The 18,194-nt window shown below is 33.1% G+C and overlaps 1 protein-coding gene across 1 annotated transcript; it reads left to right on the top strand.

Moving 5' to 3' along the window:
• The first annotated feature begins 7,106 nt into the window (after nt 1-7,106).
• Nucleotides 7,107-8,305, top strand: ERF3 (ethylene responsive element binding factor 3). Its single transcript, XM_039047255.2, has one exon. The coding sequence runs from the start codon at nt 7,415-7,417 to the stop codon at nt 8,084-8,086; it is 672 nt and encodes a 223-aa protein (XP_038903183.1). The 5' UTR covers nt 7,107-7,414; the 3' UTR covers nt 8,087-8,305.
• Nucleotides 8,306-18,194: the final 9,889 nt, after the last annotated feature.

Below are 18,194 nucleotides of genomic sequence, written 5' to 3'. Positions count from 1 at the left end.
TATTTCACATACTTTATCATATATACATGTATATTTAGTTATTTTGTAAATACATATGCATACCTCATATTATATGCTATAGATTTGATCAAATTATTTAAAAAAACAAACAAAATTTTGAAATATACAATCGAATATCACATACTAACTATATTTAAACAACAATGGTAGATTTGCAATAAATCTATATATATTTGAAAATTGAAATTGAAAACAAAACGTACAAATACACCTAGATCTGTCGTCCATCCAATTACAACCTCATACTAGATCGACCAAATATTTACATTTTTTAAAAATATTTTTATACACTTGGTTATTATCTCTAAAAATACTATCCATTGCAATTACTCTAATATGAACCCAATTCATATTTATGATTATTTGAATTTTATCCAAATACAACAAATCTCTTTTTATTATAAAGTTTAATTTTGAATCTTATTCAAAATAAACTTTATAACATAATGTATCTATATACATTATATTAAATTATATCATATACAATTAATATTATTCCCTTATTTAATTTGAACAATTTCAAATTCTTTCAAAACTATTGGTCCTTATTTGAGTTATAGTGGACCTAATGGACTTATAGATTAGAAGTTCCAATTATTCGAGATTAATTAATTAAACTTTTTAACTAAATTAATTAACATTCATTAACTATGAGTTACTCCACTAAAAACTCATAGTTTCCCTCTTCGCACTGTAGAACATGTTCCGTCCATAGATTTAATCATTATAAGTAAGTTGATCCTTCACGAGTTATTCGTAATTACAACTAAATCAAATTATCGTTTTACCTTTGCAATTACCTCTTACTCCTTAAGTACCATTGACCTTCTAATGAACAATCTATTTATAGTCCTACCATAAATCAAGTCCCTCTCGGACTAGTGAAAGGGCGGGTACCCTTTGTTAAGACCCGGAATCAGCACTTAATGGAACAACTCATCTACTTATCCTAAAAGGCAGAAATGAGTTTAATTTTCTAGAGTATGTGCATTTGGTCCCTAATGTTTTAAATTGGTCATTTTAGTACTTTATGTTTTCAAGAATATGTTTAAAAAGTCTCCCAACTAATAAACCTATTAAATTTAAACAAAAAATTGATTGAATATATATGTAATCTCATCTCACACACATTCTTCCTTCCATTCATCTCTATCGCTTTGCTTGTGATCCGATATGGATTTGGTGGTGGTGATCTTTCTGCGATTAATTTTCTCCTGCCAGAAATAAGTTTAGTTAGTTTTGGGGACAAGAGAGAAAGAAAGTGAGCAAATTTTATCTTCTTCTTCATAGAAAAATGAGAGACAAGGAGAGAAAACGAAGATTGGAAGAGTGAAGACAAGAGAGAAGAGAAAGAAAGAGGATAGAGAGGAGAGAAAAGAGTGCGAAAGATTAAAAAAATATTTTTTTTCCAAGTCATCTTGTCACATCATATATATAGTCAACATTTCTGTTTAATTTTAATAGTTTTACTAGTCGAATGACTTTTTAAACCTATTCTTGAAAACTTGGTGATTAAAATGACTAACTTGAAATATTATGGACTAAATATACCTATTCTTGAAAATTCAGGAACCAAAAGTATATTTTTTCTTTAAAAAAAAAAAAAAAGAGTAATAGGACATTAGCTAATTCGATTTTTTTAAAAAAAAAAATCATAGATTTATTAAATATAAAATTAAATATTTAAATTTCATTAGTGGTTATAGTAGTTTTCAAAATTTGGGAAGTGTGGTACCAAAAAGAAAAAGGTTCAAATAAAATGCAATTGTCATAATGAAAAGGGCATGCGACTTGAATAGTCATACAAGTTTTAATTGATTTAACCTTAAAAAGTTTAAAGGAATAAATTGTTATGTTTCCTTGAATTTATAAACATATCATATACAAAGCCGAAAGACCTATTAAATATAAGTTTGAAAATTCAATGAATAAAGGTCATGTTTACCTAATCGAAAAATTTGTGGAATTGTAATGAAATTTCATTGATGGATCAATTGTAACAAGCCTGAATCGCAAATGTAATTGGATTGCTTTTGATCGTATTTACTTAGAATTATGAATTTTGTTACATATACCAAAATTCATAATTTTTCCTCTAGAATAGTAATAATAATGGTCACGGTAAGGGTAATGATAACAATACGATCGTAATTTTCAAACACAATTGAATTGAATATGCTCCACTTGTCAATTAGTTTTGCATTTTTATTACAAATTTGGAAATGAGTTCCACGTATCAGTACGAGTGTCGAACAGAAATACACAACATCAAAGATAACCAAATGAGACCCACCTTTTATATTATTATTGATTATTACAATTTCACTCGCATAAACTTAGACTTATAATATAAACTAACTTATTTAACAAAAACTTGTAATAGATTTTTTGGGGGCCTAATTTACCTGTTCAAATAGATGTTTACACAGACAACAGTTTGAAGTGGCATCTCATATGTTGCCAGTCTAGGTGCAGATTTTTCAGAGTGAAAATAATAATAATAATTATTATTATTCCTATTTTTCAAATGAGCATAGTTTAACGGATACAAAGTATACTTAGAGGTTAAAAGTTTAAATGCTTCCTCTTATATATGGTTGAATTTGTAACTTTTTTTAGTCTAAAATGAAGGAATAAATTAATTAAAACATTTAATAGGAGAGGGAACCAAAATAAGAATATATAACGTCGTGATTTGAGATTCGATTCTCCCACCCCACATTTTAATTATAATACCTCTTAAAAAGAATATATAAATTAAAAGAAAAAGATAAAAAAAAATTAGGAAACAAAGTGGAATTTAAATTTGGTAACTAATAATTTAGTTTTGGTTTGACAAGCATTTAGTTTTTTTAAAATTAAATTTATAAGACAAGATGAACATAGCTCAACTAACATATTGCTTGTATAATCAAGTTGTGTTCAATTCTTTCACTTCACCTATTTATTATAATATCTTTGTAAAAAAAAATATTAAATGTATATGCATTATTCCTACCTATTTGCTTAAAATTATATGATTTCTTGATTTTGTTATCAATTTTCAGTAAAGTTTTAAAAAGGACTGTTTTCGAATAACGAAAAAAAGAATTATAATGATAAAAAACAGTTTTCCAAAGACCTTTTTTTTTTTTTTTCTTTTGGCTATGAGTCAATTTTCAAAAAGATTCATTATAAAAAAAGTAACACAATTTTTAAAACTGAAGTTACGTTTGGAAAATGTCTTGCTTTTCCATTTTTGAAAATTATACTTATTTTCTTAAAATAAGTTTTTAAAAATTACGGACTCATTTGATAACCATTTGATTTTTGAAAAATTTGTCTGTTTTCTCAAAATATCTTACTCATAGTTTTCATATTTTCTATGTAAACATTTGAATTCTTAGCAAATTTCTAAATCACAATAAGAAGTTTTTTTACGGCTACTTATTTTAGTTTGGCTTTGATCTTGAAAATACTCCTAAAATCTAGACAACAAAACATATAAACAAATAGATGGAGATGTTTATAGGCTTAATTTTGAAAAATTAAAAAAAGAAGTCAAATGGTTACCAAAAGGAACCTACTTTTTTTAGTTCTCAAAATTGAGCTTAGCTTTTTAAAACATTAGTGAAAAGTGAATTGCGAAACAAAGAAATTTATAAATGGAAGTAGTATTTATAAACTTAATTTTTAAGAAAAATTACAAAAACCACCCTAATATATGTTGGCAGTTGCAATTACACCATCAAGCTTTCAATCGTAAAAATTGAGCCTTCAAACTTATACAAGTATCAAAATTAAGCCCTCAAGATATTTGTCTGAATGTCTGCAAGACATAAGCAAATGAACACTTATATGGTGTCTAGCCACACACATTTTAATGCTTAAGTCAGTCTTATGTTTTTTAGTAACTGGACAATAGAAAAATAGTAGGGTATTTGGGCATATCTTCCACCAAGGACTTTGGTCACCTATATAGAACAGTAAAGTGTAACGGTCACTCAAACTCATAATATCCCTCTTAAATTCATGGAATTGTGAGTTAATCTGATGAGCGGTTATATTGTTATTACTGCAACGGATGCACCACTCAAATTCTCAACATCTTCTTTATGGCCCATCCATTACAAATATCGATGACTTCGACTTTAATCGCCCAACCGAACTTTTTGAAGCACCTCTAGGCTTATACTCTCTTAAGCTCTATTAGGCTTCTCATGCCTAAACTTCCTTATACTCTCTTAAGCTCTCTTAGGCTCCTCATGCCTAGGCCTTCTTTAGATTCTCCTAGGCTCATCACGTCTAGGCTCCTCTAAGCTCTCCTTAGTTGCTTCAGGCTTAGGCTTTTCATGCTTAAGCTTCCTTAGACTATCCTAGGCTCTTCTAAGCTCACCTTATGAGTCTTCTCGAGCTCTCTCCTAGGCTCCATTGGGGTTGATGCCCTAAATCTCGTGGGTCTTATAGTTTATAATTGTTTTGTACAAACACTTTATTTATCTAATAAAATAATAAGTATTTTTTATTCACCATTTAGTTGCATTAACCTACAAAACCAATAAATTAAGATCCTGAATTATCTTCTAAAACTTAAACATGTATGTATAGACATACAGGTAGATCATGTTTAAGTGATAACTTAAAAGGTCTGTAGTAGATGAATAAGATTGGGTACCTTATCCTGATGACACTATGAATACAGTCTGCTTTGTAGTTGTTACAGTTGTTGTAAAGTGCTACAAATGATCTGATCTTAATCATTCATGTGGAGACATGTGAGCAGGGGTATTCTATACAAAGAGTTTGTATAAGATCGGACCACGAAATAAATAGTCTCTCTATATAACACTATTAATAGATGAGATTTACATTTCACCAGGATGACCATAAGTATCTTGACATGAATCCTGAGTGAGTTATGAACTCCTGCCTATGAAGGCGATCCTTTGATTTGTATAGATGAGAGTGGTCAGTTTCGCTGACTCAATATGCCTATCATTTTAGGAATTTGTCTGATTGGAGAGTTAGAAACACAACCTCACAAGAAGGAATTCACTCATTCTCTATTGCTAGAGTAAGTAGAGAAATTGCTCCCTTAGGGGCTGATTCTGGAGCTTGAACAATGTGGCACCACACCTTCTCCTGGCCCAAAAGAGGTTCGGTTATAGTTGGACTATAACTTATTGTTCATTAAAGGAATTAGTGGTACTTAAGGAGTTAGATGTAACTCTAGGGGCAAAACGGTAATTTTGGTCTAACTGTACTATTAAAGGGTCGATGTACAACTAATTGACACAAAATTAAGGATTGACCGTAAAGGGTCGATGCACTATTGATTGGTTATATCTAATGGACACAAAATTATATCTATAATGCAAATAGTGCAACTATTGGTTTTTAGTAGAGTGACTGACAGTTAATAGATTTTGGTTAGTTTAATCAAAGAGTTTGATTAATTAATCAAGTACCATTGGAGTTTCAATCTATAGGTCCATAAGATTCCCTTGTTAGCTCAATTGGGATTTATGAGAATTGAATTAATTTGGATTAATTTGAATTGTTCAAATTAATAAATGAATTTGATTATATAAGATATAATATAATGTATATAATACATTATAATATAAAATTTTATTTGAAAGAAAATTAATTATTTGAATATCATTCAAATTTTAATATTAATTTGATTCATATAAATTAAAAATATTAGACCATAGGTTGTATGTAATATTAAGATATAACATATGGTGAGAAAATATTAGACATGTGTTATATTAAGATATAACATATGGTATATATATATATAATTTTAATTAATTAAAAAGAAATTTATTTTAATTAATTATATAATTTAATTATTTGGGAGGGAGTTATTTTGAATAACTCCCCCATTATTTTCTCATATTAAATTTATGGAATTGGAAGTGCAAGAGGTATGGAAGATGGATCATCTTCCTCTTGCCTATATAAGGACACAATGTGTTGCTGTTGGAGGGTTTTTTTTTTTTTTTTTTTTTTTCTCTCTCATGTGTTTTTGTTCTACTCTCTCAAATCTTTCTCCAAATTAATCTTAAAGTCCACAACTCTCATTGATTCTCTACCCCGAGAATAACGAAGTTTCCACGTGGTGGTCTCGATTAATTGCTTAGATTCCATGATCAAAGTGTTTGTTATGTTCGAGAATCAAATATGAATTGTCAATAGACTAGCCTTCAAGGGTATGTGATCATGTTCTCTTGTTTTTTTTTAATTTCTTTACAAATGTATGCTTGTTAGATTATGTATATCTTGTTTCCATCTTTTATATTTTTTGTATGTTATGTAAAATTAGAATTAGGACACGATTGCTTCCGCAATGGGTACTCGCGTATCTTTTTAGGCTCCACTAAGCTTACCTCATGAGTCTCGCCAAGCTCTCTCTATGCTCTCTTAGACTTTTCCATGGGTCCATTTGAGCTCTCTTAGGCTCCTTTAAGGTAAATTAAGTTTATCTCATGGGTTTTACCAAGCTTTCTCTAAGCTCTCTTAGATTCCCATAGATTGTCTTAAGCTCTCTTATAGGTTCCTCTAAGCTCCAATAAATTTATCTTATGGGTCTACATAGCACGATGAATTTGGCCATAAGAGTCCTAATTTTTAAAATTAAAAATAAAATAAAAATTAAAAAAACAAAACAAAACAAATTTCTACCTAGGGACCTAAATAATCATTGATGGAGATTTAATAATTAATTTGAACAACCAGAGAGGCAGAGAAATAGTGAGAGTCCCAAATCAATTTTGAAATTGGACGGACAAGCATAGGGGAAGGAGAGAGTGTCAGAGTGGTGGTAACCATGTGGGAGGGCATATTCGTAATCTCACTTTAAACACCGAGGGACAAATTCGTAATTCCAATCAAGATAATTTTCAAGTTTGAACTAGCACTACACGAATTTATTAATTAATTAAATTATTATCATTATTATCTTTTTCTTCAAAATTAATTTTAAAAAATAAAATAAAATATTGGTCTATGAAGAAAAGAGGAAAAAAAAAAGCAATGGAGGGGCCAGTCGGTTTGTGGGGACAGGCCAAGGTAGAGAAATCGAGAAAGCAAAAATTAAAAAATTAAAAAAAAATAAAAATAAAAATAGGAATACTACAGCCAGAGAAAAATACAAATCTTAGAATTTAAAAATAATAATAATAATAATTTAATTTTGGTGAAGAAGCTGAGAAGGTGGAGATGGTGGCATCCAGTTTTTCCTCTTCACGGACCTGACCTTTTCTCTCTCTCTCTCTTTCTCTCTCTCTTCCAAATCAAAAATTGAATTTGAATCTGCGATTTCTGCAAATCCCACTACCAAAAATCTGTCTCCAATTACCCTTGTGCATCAATTTCTTTCAATTTTGACGCTAAAATCGTTCTAGTTATGAGGAGAGGGAGAGGGGCGGCGGCGGCGGATGTGGCGGTTCCGGCGCCGCGTGAACCACCTACCACCGGATCGGAACGGAGATACAGAGGAGTTCGTAAAAGGCCATGGGGAAGATTCGCGGCGGAGATCAGAGATCCTTGGAAGAAAACAAGAGTTTGGTTAGGCACTTTCGATTCCGCCGAAGACGCCGCCCGTGCTTACGACAACGCCGCCATAACCCTCCGCGGCCCTAAAGCTAAAACCAATTTCCCTCTCCCTAATCCCACCTCGTTCTTCGATTACCCTCCTTTTCCTCCTCCTCCTCATCATCATCCCGTCAACGCTGCTCCAGATCCTTTCCCCGATCCCCGATTTCAGATTAGACCTACTTCTAGTAGTTTGAGCTCCACCGTTGAATCCTTCAGCGGCCCTCGCCCTCCCTCCACCGTTACCACCGCCGTTACTACAACTTCTCCTTCCCGTCGTTACCCACGCACTCCGCCGGTTCTACCTGAGGATTGCCATAGCGATTGCGATTCTTCCTCTTCCGTCGTTGACGACGGCGACGACATCGCTTCCTCCGCCGTCGTTCCTCGGAGACCTCCTCTGCCTTTCGATCTCAACATTCCACCTTCCGATCTTCTTGATTTTAGCGCCGATGATCTTCGATGTACCGCTTTGTGCCTCTGACCACCGGCGGCCGCCCACTGGTGGCGAAGATGATGATGATGCAATAATTCAATATTTTATTGTTGTTATTATTATTATTATTATTATTATTATTAATCTCCACTTTTTTTCCTTTTTTTTTCTTAATTTACTTCACTGTGCTGGCACGGCAGGCATAGGAAAAAGAGAAATTACCCGACAAGATTATGAAAAATCAAAAGCAATGATTTATCCACAGAACTATATATTCTTCTTTTTATTTTTTTCCTCCTTTTACTGCTATGTTTAAATTTGTAATGAAATTAGTAAATTTCCCAATCTAAGATTTATATATTTAGAAAATATTATGATATAGCAAATTTTAAACAAAATAATAATAATAATAACATAAGCTGTTTATGGGCTGTTCATATTTGGTGGTGGTGTTGGATGGAATCTGATTCAAGACAATTAATTTTTAAAATTTTAATATAATAATAATTATTGGTAAATACTATTTATTTAATGTATTTTGAGATGGAAAATGAAGGGGAAATGGCAGTAAAATAAAAAGCAAAAGGATGGTAAAATAGAGGAATAGAATTTGTTTTTGGGTAAAAAAAATGGTGTGTTAGGTTAGGCAACCGAATTAAGAAGTGTTTGGAAGTGGGAGTAGGTTATCCCTAATTCGGAATAAGAATAGGATGGGGAAATTTAAAATAGGGGCCACTTGGGAATTTGCGTTTGCGAAGCGTGTGGTGTTGATGCGGTTCTTCCGTTCCCCACCCTCACTGTTACGACCCACTCTACCACTTCCCTTTTTCTTTCTTTTTTTTTTTGGTCCATTCAATCGCCTCAATATTTTTTTAGGAAAAATAATTTTAATGTTATTTTGTTTTGTAAACTTTTAATAAAAATATTCCTTTTAATCTCTAAATTTCATCCTCAAACTTTTAAAAATATTTATTTTAGTTTTTGAACTTTTAAAAAATGTGTATTTTAATTTCTATTTTATTACCACTTTATTAACTTTTTAACAAAATGATTAAATAAGTTAGCTACGTTTAAAAAAAATCTAGAGTTTCAATTTTGAATAAGGTAACAAATTGGGAGAATTTAAAAGACATTTTTTAGTTTAAAATTTGGGAGATTTTCAAAAATATAAAAATAAAGGAAATTATTTATATAAAATAGTTTAGTTGATAGAAATTTATCAATGTCTATCTTTTTTTTTTTTTTTTTTTTTTTGCTATTTCTATAAATAGTTTGATATTTTTTCTATCTATGAAAATTTTTCTTCAAATTCTGGTCGTTCAATATTTTTTCGTGTTGGTTGTTGACCTTTTACTTCACCTTCATCTTGCTTAATATATCTAAAGTCTAGTCATTCAAAAATACAAACTCTCTCAAATTTCTATTGAAGAGTTAACATAATTTTAATAGTGGGACTAAAACAAATGTTTTTGTAAGTTTAAGGACCGAAAGAGAACAAGATTCAAAGTTCATGGACTAAAATAGGATTCAAACAAAAAAACTTTCTTTGGTCTCTAAATTTCGATTCTATTTTTTATTTGATTTTAAGGTTTTAAAATGTTATAATTTTAGGCTTCATTTGATAATCATTTGATTTTTTATTTTTAATTTTTGAAAAATAAGCATATAAGGACATTTTCACCTTTGAATTTCTTGCTTTATCATTTATTTTTTAATATTATTTTAAGAACCAAAGTCGAGTTTTAAAAAGTTTGTTTTTGGTTATGTAAACTCTATTGTGAAAAATTGAGAGTAAATAGGCTAGATTTTCAAAAACCAAAAACAAAATGGGTATCGAACAAGGCCTCTAATTTTTAAGTTTTCAATTTGGTTTCAATTTAGTTCTAAGTTTCAAAATGTGATAACTTTACTCTTAGGATTTAAATTTGTTTTAATTTGGTCCATAAATTTCAAGATTTACAATTTTCACCTCGATTTTTTTACTAATTACTTGTAGTCTTTAGCTTTAGTGTCTATTAATTGATTTAAAATAATTATGAAGTGAACTTTAAAAATTAATTTTAATAGTGATGAAAAATTGTGAAATTAATGATAATTGATATTAAATATTGAAATTGAGTATTTAATGAAAAATTAAGGTTAAAAGTATAAATCTTGAAATCTAGAGATCGATTGAAACAAAACTCAAATCTTAAGTATAAAATTATAAAATTTGAAACTTAGGGACTAAATTCTAAGTCAAACTCAAAAGTCAATAATTAAAAGTGTAATGTTTTGAAATCTAATGACCAAATGAAAATCAGACCAAAAACTAAAGACCAAAAGTGTATTTTTTTCCCCTACTTTTTATTTTTAGGTTAAAATATCATTCTAGGCTCTATTTTTTTTCCCTAAAAAACTTATTGTTATCTATTATCATTTTCACTATGAATTTTATTATATATCCTTCAATGGAATTATTATTTTAGTCAATTTCGATAAAAAGTTAACTTCAAGACACTAGATTTAGGATGGTAAAAAAGGAGACATGCGACATTTTTTTTTTTGTTTACCATTCATTTGTCTCCAAATATTAATTTAGGGACTTAATTGGCCATAAATTTAATAAAATTGACTTCGATTCTGATGATGAGGAAATTTTTTATTGTTCAAAATTTCGCAATGAGCAATGGTCACAAATATATGAAAGAAAAAAATGAATGTTTATTTTAAAGAATTTAATATCTGTAAAAATGAATGTTTATTTTAAAGAATTTAATATCTGTAAATTAAATTTGTTGGTGTTATGTCAAATATTTTTAAAAAATGATCGACATTTTATTTATGGAAATTAAATTTGTAGTTACTTCTAAGTTATATTTGAAAATTGTTAGTAATCATCTATGATTCTCATTTTTTTAGGATCATCAAGCTTCTAAAAATCTAAAAATTATTTATGTACTATCACATGCCTTTTGCTTTAATTGTTAGCATAAAACTAAGAATAAACAAGTACTTAAATGAAAGGGAGAAAAAAGGACCTCTATTCATGAGTTTTCTCGTTTTATGCATGAAAATTTTAAAGCACCATAATTACAATTTGCCCAATGACCCAAAAGACAGAATTGATGAGATTTGCAAATTTGGCTGAATTTAAGGATTTTCATTAAAAGATATGTGTTAAATCATGGATTGACTTAAAAGCTTAAACGAATGAGTGAAGGTAAATATAATATTATATTATCTTTGATTTTATGTTTTGTATTGATTTTCTAAAAGAGAAGAGTTGTTCGTTCTACTTGCCAAAATTAAATATAGCTCAATTGACATAGTGTTTATATTATCAACCTCGACGTCAAATATTCGATTCTCCTCCTCCACGTGTTGGAAATTTTATTTTTTTATATTTTTTCTTAATGATTTATTTTATCTTAAATGATTAGTGGGTGAGAATAAGGCAGCCTCCTCTCCCCTTTTTAAATAAATTTTTAAGTTACTTGGAATGTGGTTAGGTCCTTTTTACTCTTATAATGGTCTTCGTCCATGAGATGGGAATACAATTTTTACAAAAACCTCATTCACAATGAAGTGTTTGTTTTAAAAATTTGATTCCAAAATGGCCTTTTGTGAGCATACAAGTCGAAGAGAAATTCATAAGATTGCTTAGCAACACACAAGCTTTCATGTAGGGTGTTGTATCTTGCGAGTGAATGCAGTTGAAGATCAAGAGATTTTGTTTTTGGAGAACCTTCTCGACTTCCTTCTTTTCTTCTATACTCAATCAATGCAATAGTAGCTACAGCCTATTACTTTTTATACACTCATTGCCCTACAATGTGGTTACATAATAATACAAAAGAATAAAGAATTCACTTGGCTTGGTTTGATTGGTGGAGAGAAAACAAATTCTCAACTGAATGTGGTGACTCATTTATATTTTTCTTCCACCTTTCCTTTGCCTTTTTCATTTTTATTTTCTTCCCTAACACCCCCCCTCAAACTGGAGGGTACTTTAAGTACTCCCAGTTTGGATCTCAATGTATAGAAGTGGGAGTTGTTGAGTGGTTTGGTGAGGCAATCAACTAGTTGGTCTGCCGAAGGAACATATCAGATGGTGATGTCACCTTTTAGAACATGGTCCCGGACAAAGTGAATGTCAATTTCTACATGCTTAATTCTAGAGTGAAACACCGGGTTGGCAACTAAGGCACTATCCCCTAGATTATCGCACCATATGATCGGTTGAGTTCTTGATTTTAATCCCATCTCACTGAGTTGTTGTTGAAGCCAGAGGAATTCGGATGTAGCATGAGTTAGTGCCCTATATTCAGATTCTGTACTTGACCGTGCAACGACTATTTGCTTCTTCGAGGGCCATGATAGAATGTTATTTCCTACAAAGGTACAGTAGGCAGCCATCGATTTTCTGTCATCAAGATTGGAGGCCCAATTAGCATCGGAATAGGCAGAGACATGTAAGTTCGGGCTTGGTTGGAAGTAAATGTCATAGTGTTTTGTGTCGCTGATATAGCAAAGCACTCTCTTAGCTGCTTGCCAGTGTACATCAGTTGGAGTTGGAAGGAATTGACTCAATTGGTTGACAGCATAGGTGATGTCCGACCGTGTGTGAGTTAGGTATTGAAGGGCGTCGATGGTGCTGCGATATATGTAAGGATCAGAGATGGGTTGTCCATCAGTCTTCGATAGTTTTTTACCTTGCACACTTAGTGAAGGCATTGGTTTCACATTAGTCATCTGTAGCTTGTGTAGTAGGTCATCCACATACTTAGATTGATTGATCAGGAGGCCGGATTCTAGATAATGAACTTATATTCCTACGAAATATCGAAGCTGTCCCAGGTCCTTAAGTGCAAATTGAACATCAAGAGTTTCAATGAGTTACTCTGTTAATTTAGAATTGTTACTTGTGATAATGACGTCGTCGACATAGACAAGTAGGAATATTATGGAGCTCATCGTGCAGTAGATAAACAGGGAGGTGTTCGATCGTGACTGATGAAATCCCCATTTTGTTCAGACAGAGTTGAGAGCAGTATTCCATACTCGTGGTGCTTGTTTTAGGCCATAGATAGCTTTGTCTAGTTTACAAACATGGTTCAGGTATTGAGAACTGACATACCTGGGGTGGTTAGCACATATAGACATCCACGACAAGTTTTACATTTAATAACGCATTGTTGAAGTCAGGTTGCCTGAGAGACCAGCCTTGTGACAAGCAACACTGATTACTACTCGGATTGTGGAAGACTTCACAACAGGGGTGAATATCTCAAAGAAATCCACTCTATGATGTTGATGAAAGTCCTTCGCAACTAGTCAGGCCTTGTATCTATATATTAAGCCATCCATGTTCCTCTTGAGTCAAAATATCCACTTATTTCCAACGATATTGTGTGATGGAGATGGGGGAACCAGTGTCCAAGTCTTGTTCTTTATGAGAGCCAAGTATTCTTCATCCATAGTCTTCTTCCATTGAGGAGTTGCAAGTGCAGCTGTGATTCTTATGGGCTTTGTTTGAGACCAATCAGTATTTTTGCTTGTTATCTAGGCTTTAGGTTTAAATATGCCAGCTTTGGCTCTTGTTATCATGGGGTGAGTGGGTTGTGGTAGGATGCATTGCCTGGAGAGGATGTTTGGTTTGTGGTGGTTGGAGCATGGTCGGGAGCGGATGGAGGTGTAGAATTTATTTGTGGGAATGATTGTGACTGAGGCAGGTTATTGAGTATGGGTTGAAGGCTTGGGACTAAGGACTCAGCTATGGTAGGGGATATCGCCTGGATGATCGTGCTAGACGATGGAATGTCAGCGATCGTGGGGTTCTTCTCTCTGGTGATCGTTCTATACGACGAACTTTCACTGATCTGTCTAGGTGGTGAACTCTCTACGATCGTTGTGTCTTTTGCCTGGGCAATCGTTCTACACGATGGAGACTGAGCAATCGTGTTGTCTTTTGTCTGGGCGATCGTTCTATACGATGGGAGCTGAACGATCGCATTGTCTGTCACCTGGGTGATCGTTCTAGACGATAAGAGCTGAACGATCGTGTTGTCTGTCGTTTGGGCGATCGTTATAAATGATGGTAACTGAGCGATCGTGTTATCTATCATAACGATCGTTATAAATGATGGTAACTGAGCGATCGTGTTATCTATCATCTGGGCAATCATTCTGAGCGATGATAACTCAGTGATCGTTTTGTCTTTCTTTTGGCTTGTCGTCTGGGCAATCGTGCTAAATGATGGAGGTTTAGCAATCATTTTGTCTGTCGTCTGGGCGATCGTGGTACACGATGGACTAAGGCATCTGTACCCTTTGTGATGTGAGTTGGGACCAATATACACACATTTCTCCGAGTGTAATTGGAATTTTTTACTGTGGTATGGCCTTAGGTAGGGGAAGCAAGCACATCCGAATGTCCTGAGATTGAAAAAATCAAGGTCAGAGCCAAACAGTACAGTGATGGGCGATTTACCTTGTAGCACGGTGGTAGGCATTCCATTTATGAGATAAGTTGTTGTTGAGAATGCCTCTCACTAAAAAGACAGAGGCATGAATGCTTGTGCAAGTAGGGTGAGGCCGGTTTCGACAATATGTCGATGCTTGCACTCGGCCCTACCATTTTGTGCAGAGGTATACAGGCATGATTCTGATTAAGATGCCTTTAGACTCATAGAGATGATGAATTCTATCATACTCTTTACCATTATCTGATTGGAGCATTTTGATCCCTGATTTGAATTGAGTTTGGATTAATTGTGTAAACTGGTTGAACGCTGACAGTATCTCACTCTTCTGTTTCATAGGGTATATCCACACATATCTACTGTAATCATCCAAGAACGTATGTAGTATCGGTATCCATCAGTAGATTCAATAGGGGCTGGTCCTCATACATCTGTATGTATTAAGTTAAACTTGTTTGATGCTCGAGATTGAGAGTTTGAAAATGGTAGAGCACTTGCTTTTCCCAATTGATATGAATCACAAAATTCATTTCCTTCATTAGATTTGACAGGTAAATTACATTCTCTAATGATATAATCTAGTGTTTTAATCGACGGATGTCCTAATCTCCTATGCCAGACAACTCTTGATTCAACCAAATTTATCCTAATTCCTGATAGAACTAGGGCAGTTGGGTTGTTATTTTTGTATAGAGCAATCCCTCTTCTCTTTATGTTGTCTTTCAGTACTTCAATCCCTTGTAGGCGGCATGGTCCTTTGTCAAGCTCCCCTTTCAGCAGCGTTTTGCCCGTAGCCTTGTCCTTGATGACATAACAGTCAGTGTGAAATTCAACAATCACAACATTGTCATGAGCTAACTTGGATATGCTAATCAAATTCTTTGCAATATTAGGCACACATAGGACATCATTTAGTATAAACTCATTTCTTCCATCAGATAAATAAGATTGACCAGTGTGAGATATATGTATTTTTCACCATTACCTATAATGACCAGTTCATTACCTCCATACTCGGTTGGGTTGTTGATGTTGTTATAATCGGGAGTTACATGATTTGTAGCTCCACTGTCGATGTACCAGTTTGGATCAACTATTGTCTCTGGTGTGGCCATGAAGGGGTTGGAGGTCTGTGAAGCTGTGAACACAGTTGCGACATTGTTACTAAGGCCAACCGACCCATGATTTCCTCTGCCTTGTCCATTGTTTTGGGAGTACTCTTTATCAAATTGATGATAGCATACCAGGGATGAGTGACCATACTTCCCACAGACTTGACATGTCAGTCTGTTTGAGTTGTTGTTTCGTTCTATTCCTCAATCGCGGCTGCCATCTTGTCCATTGAATGGATTATGATTAGAACTGTTGCCTTTAGAGTTGTTGCCCAATTATCGGTTCCAATTGAATGAGGAATTAAAATGTGGTTTCCCTCCATTTGTGTTCCTGTTGAAAGCTACATTGACAGAAGGATGTTGGGCAAAGGAGCTATGCATTTTGACAGAGTCTTGGTTTTCCAATCATTTTTCATAAGAAAGGAGTTTAGATTGCATATCTAACCAAGAAATACCTGGTTTACCTTGCATGCCCATGACTACTGGGTTGTATTCTTCATCAAAGCCAAGGAAAACTTGTGAGATTTGTGCTCTTGTTGACACAGGGCTGCCTGTTTGTGCAAGGTTGTCGGAATGCAACTTCATCAGCTTATACTCACTCATTTTTTTACTGCCTTTCCTTGTCTGTAGGGACACCTGCCTTAGGCAGTCTTCTTCAGCTCGGGATTGAACACCGAACAACTCTTGGATGGCTTCCCACAGTTCTTTTGCATTCTCGTACCCCATGAGTTAGACGACTACATCTGGAGCCATGGAGTTGTACAGACATCCTAGCAGGAGTTGATTGACGGACAACCATGTTTCATATTGAGGATTCAGACATCGTTCAACTAAGGAGCTTACTCTATCATCACTGATCGTGTGAGAACTGGAGGTTGCTTCAGAGGTGGTCTGGACAAATATCAGTGGACAGGGGATTTGTCCTGAGAGGTGTCCTTCAAGCTTGTAGCTTCGCAGGATGGGCAGCGCGAGCATCTTCCACAATATAAAGTTGTTGCGTTCTAGCTTTGTGGTGGTGAGCTGATTGAGGAGCTGATTTAGAGGTGGTGTGTTGAACTTCACTGGTTCGGCGGTAGAGGAACTTCCGATGAGTGTGGCATCAGCCATGGTAGCTCTGATACCAAGTTGAAGATCAAGAGATTTTGTTTTTGGAGAATGCCTTCTCGACTTCCTTCTTTTCTTCTATATTCAATCAGTGCAATAGTAGCTACAACCTATTGCTTTTTATACACTCATTGCCCTATAATGTGGTTACATAATAATACAAAAAAATAAAGAATATTACACTTGGCTTGGTTTGATTGGTGGAGAGAAAATAAATTCTCAACCGAATGTGGTAACTCATTTCTATTTTTCTTTCACATTTCCTTTGCCTTTTTCATTTTTATTTTCTTCCCTAACAAATGGCAAAATACTCGGTGCAAATAGGGGCATGTCTTCTCTAAGGACAGTGTTCAACAATGCGACTCGACCTAAACTACAAGTTTTCTGAAATCCTTTTTTATATACCGACTAACTTTTGGTTGTTGATTCATTTGCTTTAGAATTCATGCACAATTTTCTTTCTCTATTTTAATATTAATTTTTCAACAAATTCATTTTATTCAAAGGATTAGGATTTTACAATAAGGTTGAATTGAGTTAGATCGTGAAAAGTTTAGAAGCTTAACTCAAGGTTGGATCTATCTTCTTTCATCTTTGTTTTAGATCATTCGTTTATACTTCATGTTTCTTTGTAATTCTGTCTAACACTTAATTTCAATTTACTTATTTTCTTTTGTTCTTAACTTTCTAGTAGTAGCATTTTCATTTCATCTCTAATAGTTTGTTACTGCACTTTTCAGATCTTTCAATAAATAGTTCACACTTTACTAAGTAATTTTATTATTATGAAATTCTTTTGTACTTTCAGCTTTAGCTTTATCTTTTTGTTTTTTTCTTTTTATTCATGAACTTTGGAATTCAAATATGTGAATACCTTAAAATAAGAAGAAAATGTCTAATAGGTAGGAAAAGTATGTAACTTTGCTCATTTTTATAGTTTGGTTTTCTTTTATCAATTTTATTTGTCATTATTAGTCTAAATTGACTATCTAAATTAATATATAAAAGTCAACTCTGATACTGAAGGGTTAGATGAGAATTGGTTTTCATCAAAGCAATTTAGGAAAAGAACTTAGAAATTAAAGGCTTTGCTTTTAACCCTACATAGGGCTATCTTAAGAACCAAAAGGATTGTGTTTTCGATGTATTGAGCCAAAGAAAATTTTTCTTCCATGGTTGGTCGCCTTTAAAGACTTTCTTAACCTCGTTTGTATCTCCTCGTTCTTGCTTGGATTCAACGTAGAGGTTTGATTGTAGAGACTAATTGTAGATTGATGGCTAAAATGTTAAAGGTTGTTTTAGTTGAAAATGATTAAGAATATTTAAAATCGAGTGCAAGCATACACTATTAATAAGTAGTAATATGTAGGTATTTTAAGTATCATTTTCCACGAGACTATTTGTGAAATTGGTGCCTCATGAAACCCTAATCATAATTAGAGTGGAAGAATGACTTAAGAGCAAAAAAACAACAAA

The sequence above is a fragment of the Benincasa hispida genome, chromosome 11 (assembly GCF_027475165.1).
Source record: "Benincasa hispida cultivar pf3 chromosome 11, pf3_genome.v1.1, whole genome shotgun sequence".
NCBI lineage: Eukaryota > Viridiplantae > Streptophyta > Magnoliopsida > Cucurbitales > Cucurbitaceae > Benincasa > Benincasa hispida.
The sequence above is the reverse complement of the archived record's forward strand: the minus strand, read 5'-3'. Positions and strand labels throughout refer to the sequence as shown.